We start from the raw sequence: 11971 nt of genomic DNA on the forward strand, positions 1-11971 counted from the left end.
ATCCACCCATTTTCTAACCCGCTGAATCCGAATACAGGGTCATGGGGGTCTGCTGGAGCCAATCCCAGCCAACACAGGGCACAAGGCAGGAACCAATTCTGGGCAGGGTGCCAACCCACCGCAGGACACACACAAACACACCCACACACCAAGCACACACTAGGGCCAATTTAGAATCGCCAATCCACCTAACCTGCACGTCTTTGGATTGTGTATTATATATATATATATATATAATATATATTTATGACAACAACACTCATCACTCACAACAGTGACAAAACAATTACATTGACAATCATGTTACGTTATTTTCAAAATATTTCCTTTTCTTTTTCATTGCTTCTTTAACACACTACTTCTCCGCTGCGAAGCGCGGGTATTTTGCTAGTATATATATATGTGTGTGTGTATATAGTCTTGCATGCAGGTCTGTGGGTTCATCTGATGTATGTACTGCCACCCCAGGCCGAAAGGTGGTGCTATCATTAACCTTATCCTGTTTTATTTCCTCCACAGCACAGAGAAGATGCCCAGTGAGGATAACTGACTCCGCCCCTTCAGGTCCCCTGCCTATAAATCCTGCAACCACTAGAAGGAGGTGTTCTTCACTGAACAGAACACACTGGAGGAAGAAGATCCTATCGGGTGATCAAAAGACAAACACCTAGCCCGATGGCTTTTCTGTTTGTTTTGGACTTTTATATTAGTGTTTGTTTTCCTTGGTTGGATTAAATGGGGACAAGTGGGTTGGCACCCAGACATTTATTCTGTGGTCTTGCAGTTCTTTTACTCATCTGCAATATATATATATATATATATGAACAGAAAGAGAAGGAGATGAGAGAGAGAGAGAGATTATTTATATAAAGGCACAAGTAGTCAGGAAGCATAGCAGGGATCTTTTTGCAAAATTCCTAACACCTAAATAAAGTAGAATCATAAATCCATCTGCAATCAATTAGTGGGAACTATCATAAATCTGGGGGTCAAATTCAACCCACCCACGCAGCATTCGGGCTCAAGACATGGGCCAGCACTGAATGGGGAACCCCTTCAAAACAAGAGCCCACTCCCTGAAGAGCAGAGTGGGCAGGTTATTTCTAATCAATGATGATTTTAATTATGACGTGACAAAACACAGCCACAATTAAATGTCCCACTTGTATATGTATTGCATTTCAATATAGTTAACACGTTGGATTGCACTTAACTTTAGCATGAATAATTTTCCATATTTTAGATAGTGAGTAATTGTAGAACTAAAAATATATTGCATTTACAAAGCCAAAAATAAAAACATCTTACACACTAAAGCATTAATATCTGTCATATCGAAGACCCCAGATGGTGTGCCTTTTTCTCCAGATCTCTTCAAGTCAGCCATAATGGAAGAACAAACATCACCAATGTTCATCACCATGCCTTAATGCAATGGAGGGATCTCATCTACATCTTCTGTTGTATTTGCTGCCCAGCAGTGGCAGAAACACATAGAACATTTCTATGCAGTTTGTTAGCGGGTCACTCCATGGTCACACCCACTCTGATCTCCTTTCGCTGGAGTTGGACTGTGCGTCTGAGGTCATCATTTCCACCATCACATATTGACCCATCCGCCTTGGTCTTGACAAATCAGGAGAGGAATCTGCTTGGCTGTTTTGAATTTTCTCCCAACGGCTTGAACGACTTGCCCTGTGGCGGCCTCGTCGGCCGTGTCGGCCTGGCATCCGGGGCGGCAATGCCGCCTCTGCCTCGGTCATGCAGAAAGCGACTTCACTCCCATCCTGCTCCACATGCTCCTCGGGCTCCTGTGTATAAGCATTGTTGCTGTTTGTGTTGGAAGTGGCAGTTCCGTGAGGCCCAGCTGCTGAGTGGATTGACATTTGGTCCAACTCTCCCAGCTGCACTGACATTGCATCAACTGCTTGACATACGTGACTGTGCTCCTGAACCAGCTGTAGATGGGCATCTACATCTCGGCCTGGAGGAGTCAGGTAATACTGCTCTTCTTTACACAACTTTTCTAAAAGCAGCCGCTCCTTATGCTTCTCCCTCACTGCCCTTTTAATCACATACAGGAGATCTACAATACCGACCAGAAAAGAAATGCAGCTGACGCCGAGCATAAAGGTTGCCATGATGCTCTTCTCTGTGGGCCTAGAGATGTAGCAGTACACTGTGCTGGTACAAGGAGCTTCTGAGCAGATGTACCTCCTGGGAATAAAGAATCCAAAGAGGTAATACTGTCCAGCTCCGAATGCCGCCTCTAGGATAATCCGCAGTAGGAGCTGCAAAACATACACCCCCAAGAAACTGGGAACGGTCATCTCTGCGCCTGGCTGAGACAACTCCTTGTGGAAAATGTTCTGATGGACTTTTTGGAATGGAGACCTCTCATTGCTCGATGTGAAAATTTCCATTGAGGCACCCATAGATGCCTTGTGAGTCACATAGACAGTGAAAAGAGCAAATGGAAAGCTGAGGATGACCACCTGAACTAACCAAAGCCTGAAGTGGGACACAGGAGAGAACGCGTCGTAACACACATTGGCACAGCCAGGCTGGATCGTGTTACAGACAAAGCGTTCCTGCTCATCCCAGTACAAAGGATAGCCAGCCAGAAGGAGAACGAGGAACCGCAGAAGCACCATCAGTGTTAGCCACAGCTTACCTGCAATAAAGAGAAATGAAAAATGTTAAGAACTCCAGAAGGACAACACGCGTGTGAAAAAAGAAAGGAGAAGAGAAAAACAGCCAAGGTGGGTCCAAGATGGGGAGAGAAGCAGTTCTCCTCTTTCACTACAGGAATTTTAAAGTTTTGGCAGGAGTTCACTTTAACTGAAATCTCAGACTTGAGCGTCTTGATCTCATCCGTTTTGAACGTCGCTGTGAGCTGAAACAAAGAGAAATGTGACAGCATGGGGGCCGCTTTGTCTACCAGTAGGGGGCAGAGCATCAGGCAGTTTTAGACAAATGAAGCTCTGGGGTTTTGAAGAGTTTCCTCTTTACATGTCATTCATTTTTGCTCTTTCCTAAAGTAGTGACATTGCATGCAAGTGATATTTATATATAAAAACTTCTATTTTTACAAAAAAAAAAAAAGTTTACAACCCTGTGCTATGAAGTGAACAATGTAATGTCTATGAAAAAGAACAAAAAAGACAAATGGCCAACAAGTTCAATAAAAACAGAGTTATGTGAATATTAAAATCACTAACTAAGCACATCAAAGGCCATTAAGACAACAAGTGTAGCATGACCCAGCTCTCACTGGCTGGGAGTAATGTTGTAACGTCAATGGAGGCCCACCAGAGGGCAGATGCGAGCAATCAGTATGGTCTCTCAGGAGTGCAGCACTGAAAATGGGCTTTAAGGTTTGTTTCTTTATTTAGTCATCTTTACGCAAGAAAATATAAAACTTGACTTCTAATAACAGACAGAAAGAAAACAAACAAGGAGAGACAAGACAGGCTAAGGTAAGGCAGATTGATAGTGCATATTTACACAAAAATGGGTTTCTCTGCTCTTCCCTATTAAAAAGTCACATGGCACTAGGAAGAATGGAATTTCTGAAGCGATTTGTGGGGATTTTCAAAGATTTACAGAAGTTAAGTTCTACACGTAATTAATGTCTTTCGTCAGTGGAGATGATTTACAGTTTCTTTAGCATTGTCCTCTGACACACACTTGCCAGATCATCTACAGCGGCCCCAAAAACTTTAGCTGCAAGCTTAGTAATCTGTGGGAGTTTTTTTTTTAAATTTTGGTTTGTCAGATCTTGATTGGTCTTAAAGTGACATTTCCCCTCGTTTGAAAAAAGAAAACCACTCGTAGACCTGTGTCTTACTTAAAGCTTCCTCTTTAAAAGCAGTTTCAAGCGTCACTACAGTTTCCCTAAGAGAAAAGAACATGTAACATAGACTTGTTGTTCTTTATGATCACCCATCACACGTTTAATAAACACCAAGAAAAACCGACACAGAATGCCTTAAGAACAACACAGAGCAACGCCACTCGGAGGACAGACTGCCATAGAATACTGTAAGTATGCTACACCTAGCGGCGAAATTCACAACTAAATCTAGATTTAGATAGTGGCTTTCACAGCATCCAGCGAGGTGAACCTCCCAGATGTAAAACAGCAAAGTGAGGGACTGAAGCCACCAATCATGACACTGTAATTGGAAGGGTGATATAACAGGTCCACGGCTCAGAAGGAAAGGCCAGTTTTTAAATAAATAAGAGGGGGCATGGTACTGTGGCCAGAGCGGTTCCCGGGTGCGATACAGGCTTGGGTGTTTCCGCACTGAAGTGCACAGGTGTGGGATGACCCATGTCCGTAATTGAAGCTGGAAACTGCTAATCGCCGCACCTGTGCCAGTAGTAGGAGCACAAGTTCAGAGGGAAAAAAGAAAGATCAGAAAAGAGAGTGGAGGCTAGAGGAGGAAGAAGAGGAAGCTGAAGGCTGAGAGCCGGTGCAGGTGTGAGCGAGCAGGAAGAGCAGGCTCGCTGGTAGTTATGGGCAGCTGGGAAGTGCGCCCTAGCAGGGCGTTTGGCCGGCACTTGGGGGTGGATGGATTAGGTCACTCCTGCTGAATTTTTCAGAGGAGCAGGAGTGACCAGGATCGTGGATGGCTCGCCGCAAAAGGCAGTGGGAGTCGTGGAAGCTTGAGAGGGAGAGCCCCAATGTGAGCACCATGGCCATTGGGGAACCTGAGTCTCGGTCCAGCGGATTAGCTATACGGAGCCAGGGGTCGGAAGACTACCGGACTAGAAGGAGAGTCAGCTGCACCAGCAAGTAGGGTGACTCCCCTGTTGCAGGGCCCGTATGGGAGAAGCAGGGGAGCTACCAGTTAAAAGAAGAAAGCACCGGGTTTTTAAAGAAGAGACTGCTTCCAGTCAGTATTTTAACTCTGGTTTATTTATTGGGATTTTAGCCTCCACTTGCTGTGTTTTTTGTTTTTATGGATTATTTATTTATTGACCTTTGGAGAACTGAACTTTATATGGGCACTGTTTTGGTTTTCTTTAAAATAAAAGCACTTTTGCACTTTGCACCTACCCCTTGCTGTGTTTGGCATCCTCACTGTCCTGCTTTACGCAGGTTACATTACCGACGGTGTCTGGTTCAAGACGGTCCCTGAAAATGAGACGGGAGCATGGAGCAGGACCTGCATCGTCACAGTAAGCATACCAGGACTGCTTCGTAAATGAGTAACCACCGGTCATCAGCTCCCACTCTGCGTGCAACTGATCAAGTCCTCCCTCTGAGCTAATGGTATGGGCAGGACAAGCCGAGGTAGGGTGGGTGGTTAGAGGAAAAGCCTGAAACAATCGACATGCACAAATATGCAGCCGTGACTTGTATATCTTAACTTCCTTTAAAAAGTCTGCACGTACAAGTGACAAGAAAGAATAGGTGAACCCTTTGGAAATAACCATCTTTATGTATAAATTTGTGTTCTAATATGGTCTGTTCTTTATCTAACTTGTAGTGATGAAGCAGCACAGCCTGTTTCAATGGATAACAAAGTATTGTATTGTCCTTGTACATAATGAATGCTGGGATAGGTTCCAGCTTCACTATGACAATGCTTAGGATAAAGAGACAGAGGTTGGGGGCATGTGCTGATTTTACCACGACGAACCATATGGACTGGGACCCGAGTGCAGCCGTGCAGCAGGTGACACCTCAGCACCACACTGAACAGTGTAAGGTTTTTTTTACAGCGGCTGGAGTGCCAGCCCTGCCACCAACACCAGAGTTTTCCCTGCAAGTTGGAGGACCTGCTTGCAGGGCTGGATTTAGTTTAACATCATACTCAGGACTAAATAATTACAGGTTAAGAGCCTTGTTCAAAGGCCTATTGGAGTAGAGTCACTTCTGGCGTTTATGGGATTCGAGGCACCCTTCACAGCCATCACTTCACCCCACTCAGGATAAAGCAGGCTTAGAAAACATCTGAATGGATCAATGGGTGATCTACAGCCATTCTTTCAGATGAATCACCTAACCCGCTGTTCACTCATGTTCACTCTTCCAGTGTTCCCGACTTTCAGAGCCAAGTGCCATAATCCTCTTTTATCTTGTGCAAGGCTCTAATTGGAACCCAGGAGTCTCCGCCTACCTTCTTGAACATTCCACGTCTTGTAAGATGCAACGTGAATGTTGCAGGAGTTTGGGGAATGCAGAGTTCAGCATATCTGTGTAACACTTCACAGTTAAGCACCCATCCAGTCCTGCCCATCTCAAGTTTATATGGCACTTGGTATGGGATTTGTAAAAGCAGTGTTATTATTTCTGATGCACCATCTGTTGGGAATGGCAGAGAATGGAATAGCAACTGAATGGTCACTCAGATACACGGACAATTATCCTTTTATTAATGTGCAATCTGTTGGAATGACAAATGCAATGCATTTTATTACTACAAATGTTTGTGATGCACCATCGGTTGGAATGACAAACGAAATGCATTTTATTATCATACTAGGGGGCTTTGCTCCCAGTTCGCGTTGCTCGCCCACCCCCGGGTTTGGTTAACTGTATATACAACTTAAAGAGATTATTTTCATGTGAATTGTTACATATGCATTATTTTCACTTTTACATTAAAACTTTAGTAAAAACAATAGTTGAAATTAACTTTTCTTCAAGATTGCATTGAATTTTGATTCTGTGTTTGGACTTACATCGTGACAACGTAAACTATATCTGCGTGTGAGTGAATATCATTTCTTTCTCTCTATTACATAAAATGACTTTTTTGATTGTTTGTCCATGCTCTTTCTTCTTTGCTTTGTCATTGACGTGTCATCTAGAACATATAAAATTATTGTCCTGGTAAAATTTATAAAAACTGAGAGTGCAGGAAGTGTGTCTGACAAAAGTATTCACACGACTGAGGTTAGATGGCCGTGGTCTTGTTTGAAAATAGTTGAAAGTAGGGCGTGACTTGAAAGAATCTCATGTTAAAGATCTCCGACTCACGGGACTTCATACCACTCCATTTTTGGAATCTTTTAATTCTTGCTGGCAACATGAATTAGACATTCTACAAGTCGCAGACTTAAAGTTTAAATCGAACAATATATTCGATCTCTTTTCGCTGTTCCGTTATCTCACCAAGAAATAATTTCTGTTTGTTTGCGCTAATGTGAGCTTCAGTATCAGTTTTTTGAGACTTTCAAATTTTTGTACTTCCATTATCTCTAACCTGCTCTGCATGTGTATTGCGGCAACATTTTTGAATTCTTTACGGCGTTCTACTTTATCATCAACTCTTTGTCCTTTATTTCCGGCCCCAGGCGTGGTTAAATCTCTTTCTCGAGGGACGTATAAGTGTCTCTCCGAGAAAACCACTTCTCGTCTCGTTCCAAGATTTTTTTTTATAATAGAGAGAAATGTTTGTGATGCACCATCTGTTGGAATGACAAATGCAATGCATTTTATTACTACAAATGTTTGCGATGCACCATTGGTTGGAATGACAAATTACTACAAGTGTTTGTGATGTACCATCTGTTGGAATAACAAATGCAATGCATTGTATCTGCATCTGTTAGAATGACAGAGACATAGCAACCGGATGATCACACAGATCTAAAGATACACAAACACTTGTCTCTTTTTTTTTTTTTTTTTAAGGTGGACTATCTGTGCTACCCGTCTAAGATGGACTGAAGTAATCAACACAGACCCCATCAATGCACCACACAATGTATAGGTCTCTGTCATATACAATTTGGTACGCCATTTGTAAAAGAAATGTTATTACTTGTTATGCTCCATCTGTTGTAAAGTCAGAGACATTGCAACTGGACAGGCACACATAGACATTTATCATTATTGAGAATGCCATTATGACCAATGCTGCACATCCTCTCTCTGACACACTAACACGGAGTACTTTTCAGCCAACGAATTATTCAGCACAGAAGTGGGTCAAGAAACACTACTGGGGCTCATTTATACTAACAGCAATACAGTGGGTGTGTGTTTATTTATTTATGTATCTACCTATTTATGTATTCATTTGTTTAAGGAGCTTCTTTAAAAAGCCAAATTTCCCCCTGGGGACAAATAAAGTACTATCTATGAATTATGAGGATAGATTAAAAAAGATGAGTCTTTTCAGTTTATGCAAAAGAAGATTAAGAGGTGACATGATTGAAGTGTTTAAAATGATGAAGGGAATCAGTAGAGTGGATCGAGACTGTTATTTTAAAATGAGTTCATCAAGAACACATGGAAACTTGTTAAGGGTAAATTTCACACAAACATTATGAAGTTATTATTTACAAAAAGAACAGCTACCAAGTAGTGTGGTAAACAGTAAGCCTTTAGGGACTTTCAAAACTCGACTTGATGTTTTTTGGAAGAATTAAGTGTTTAGGACAGGTGAGCTTTGTGGGGGTTAATGTCTAGATTGTTCTAATGTAATCTATCCATCCATCCTTTCATTAAGGTGGATCATTGTGACGTGTATGGAGTACAATACAATTCTTGCTTTTATGTGCTAAACGACATGCAACACTTTCCCATTTGCTGGCACTGTGATTAACAAGTAAGTACATGTTACCTAACCCTGAAATCTCTGTCTTCATTATTTGATCTTTCAGCAGACATAAAGCAGATGAACTTCAAATATAATAAACACACGGAGGTCACACAGAGTCAGGCCCGTTGACATTATCGAATACAAAGCCTGGATAGCACACACCTCCATAGCTGGACACACACATCTAAAGTGTGCCACTCAAATTAACTTGCACATTTTGAAGACTCTGAAGGTGAACTATTATATTTGTGGAAAAATCCACATTGACCCAAGTAGAAGGTGCAGACTCCACACTGACGAGGCTGGGATTCAAACTAAATTCTCATGAGGTGAGAAGCCACAGTGCTAACCAAGGCATGTTTTCAACTAACAATGGGCACTCCTAAATAATGCCTGGATGGGCAAAAGTGACTAAAACTTTAGGAATGTTGGCATTGATGGCTGTCACTCACTTTGAGAAATCCTGATTGGCACACAAGTAAGAGGCAATTCTAGGGACTCTGGGGGGCCATCGGCAAAAACCCTCCATGGGGTCGTTATTTTACTCTGCAATTCCTGAGCTCCAATGAACAAGCATTTGGATTGCAGTGATATGACACAAGACATAGACAGTGGAAACTCTGAGAAGGATCTGGTGACGCCACGCAGAACTACATGACAGTCCGGGTACATGAGACACGGTCCTAGTAGATGACACATTCACTACAAGATACATATGCTCAACAGTCATCAGTTATTCATGAGTCAGAAAGACCTCCCATATGTTGGATGTTTTGTAACAATAAAGAGCAAGGTACCGTAAAAATGGAATAATTGAGAAAGAAGCAAATGACTTGGTATGTCAGGTAACATCATTGATGATGTGTGCAATTTGATTGGCTTCTCAATGCAGTGGTGTTCTGGAAGTCTGCAGCTACATTCTATTGGTCGTCCTACTCTAGTGGGTGGCTCCTCTGTTCTCAAGAGATTATTATCCCTGAATTGGAATTGTCTCCTGGAGGTAATATTATTGTGCTGGAAGTACTCTCACGTCCAGCTTAAACAAAGCTCCTCTGCCAGCGAGTTAAGAGTCGGAGGTTTGGGGAGTCAACACCAGCAGGTATTTCTTAAAATAAAAGGTCTCTTAAACCCAGGACTTGTGTGTTTAGAATTGTGTGAAGAGGCTTCGAGACACCCCCTAGTGGCCACAGCCTACAAATTTCTGAGCTAAAAATGACTTTTACAAGTTATAAACTATCGTAAATGGAGAGTAAAATCTATTAAAGTCAATGGTGGGTCAAAACTGACCAGACTATACAAAAATGTGACATTGGAAAATTTATTTCGATCTTTGCAAATTTAGAGCACTTTACTAAACGTCTTCAAATTTCTGAGCTGGAAAGATGACATGTAGGATATTTTAATGGGTTATGAATAGACAAACTACCCTAAATGCAGTGGAACATCCATTAAAGTCAATGGTGGATCCAAACTGACCCAAAATACATGGCAAGGTAAAATCTTAAGATTATTGGAATGCTACTTTTTTTCATTCATTATGTAGGAAAAGTTATGTAAATGTAGGAAAAGTCACAAAGTTTCAATCTGAACAGATGAAATTTAAAGTGCCTTTAGTAAATTCAAACACAAAATGGCGAACAATTTGACCCGAAGGTGTTGTGGTGGTTTAAGAAAAGAGCATGCAATTGCTACTGAGAATAAAATAAATGAGTGCATATTATGTGCTCATGAAGGAAACAATGCCTTCTCCTAATTTGCTAAATGATTTCTCTAACACATCTGTGTAAATGACAGATCACCAGCCGAATCCAGCAGGATGACATTATGCGAGGTGTCTTAATAAACAGTAAATCAAGTGAACTGTGGATCTGTTAAAACGGTATACCAAAAGTAATCCAGAACTCGCTGACAAACACACATTCAAGTATTGACATAAACCTCAGCCACTTTACAGATGGCCTGTTTTTTAATCTAATGGTTAAATAAATGATCAGACCAGCTCTGGAACCACTGCAGCAGCAATCTCTCATACAATCTCTCCATTTTCATACGTACCTACAACTGTGATATTGCTGTTAAGAGTGAAGAAGACAAATTCCAGCTTGCTCTTTCTTCCCATGTTGATTATAGCAGCCTCTCTCTTTAGGTAGTTTCTTTATTTTTTTTTTGGAGAGCAATGACAAAATTTAGATCCTCTATTAAATAAGATGTCCTCGCCAATACAGTGTAAAGCCAAAAACAGTCCTTCACTTCTCACAATTTTAAAAGGTCCAGTGATTCAGTTAGCCATTATCAAAATAGTTAGCTGAATCCTTTAGTCCAAGTGTCCTGCAGTGACAACTGCAACAAGATAATAGAGGGCAAGAGACTTGCCACCCATTGTGGGCTATTCTTACGCACCAAATGCATTCCGGCACCCTGACATTGCTGAGATATTTTGAGATTGCCTGTCCTTACAGGAAAGCAGCAGAAGCCACCGGATTACACCGTAAATCAGCAAAGTAAGCTTCCCAGCATAATGGAACATAGTTGAAGCAGTAACCAGTCTGCCGAGGGAGAGGTGGACAGCACTTGTAGATCGTCTGATGCCAGGCCGGCTGGTAGCACCTCTGCTGAACGAGCAGTGGCCACTTTGATGTCTGACCCAGTGCTGTGAGGTGTCTTGTGCTGTGTGAGAGCCTGTTTTTAAAAATGTTTTCATTGCGTTTCATATCATAGATCCACAATACCTTTGTGTGTGTGTGTTTTGTTTTTTTTTTTTTAATTCCAATGTGGGGTAGACGGCTGAAGGAAATACATTAAAGGGTGAGATCTTGAGCCTAAAGCACTGCCAGCCTACAATTTGGATTGCTAGCTGTGGCTTTATATTTGCACTCGTGTGCACATGCTGGTGTTCTTCAGTCCAGTTGTCTAGGACCATCAGGCAAAAAATCACACATCCGCTGGACATGTAAAAGGGACACTTCCTCTTTGGTGCTATAAATAAGCTGAAAACTTTTAATATGGCAGCCTATCCCATTCACCCTGGAGTTGACCATAAAAACTAATATCAGCAGGGGCCATAGGTCAATCATGAATGAGGTCCAGAATGGATATGCCCTAGAAGGACTATGGAGTAAGTAGGGAAAAAGTGAGCTGTCCTATAACATTTGACACTACTAAATACACAGTGGAGCCCAAAAGTGGTGAAAAATATTTTATTTTGATGTTGTTCACACCAGGCATGCACTGCTACAGTGTTTTGCCGCACCCACCACACGATGAAACAGCTCAGGATCCTGGTTGGCAACCCCCAGGTAGACACATGGTCCAGTCCCACTCCCCAGAAATAACCATCAATCTGCCACAGCCAGGTGTTATGTTGGCGTTCCCTTGGCCTTGTCCATCTGCTTGGGTCCTGATTGGCC

The 11971-nt window shown here is 42.1% G+C and overlaps 1 protein-coding gene across 1 annotated transcript; it reads right to left on the bottom strand.

Moving 5' to 3' along the window:
- Positions 1–1311: 1311 nt before the first annotated feature.
- LOC120530022 (gap junction delta-4 protein) lies at positions 1312–10882 on the bottom strand. The gene is made up of 2 exons (XM_039754190.1): positions 10620–10882; positions 1312–2674 (listed from the first exon to the last, which is right to left on the bottom strand). Exons 1-2 carry the CDS (start codon positions 10681–10683, stop codon positions 1536–1538), a joined length of 1203 nt encoding a protein of 400 aa, XP_039610124.1. The 5' UTR covers positions 10684–10882; the 3' UTR covers positions 1312–1535.
- Positions 10883–11971: the final 1089 nt, after the last annotated feature.

The sequence above is a fragment of the Polypterus senegalus genome, chromosome 5 (assembly GCF_016835505.1).
Source record: "Polypterus senegalus isolate Bchr_013 chromosome 5, ASM1683550v1, whole genome shotgun sequence".
Lineage (NCBI taxonomy): Eukaryota > Metazoa > Chordata > Cladistia > Polypteriformes > Polypteridae > Polypterus > Polypterus senegalus.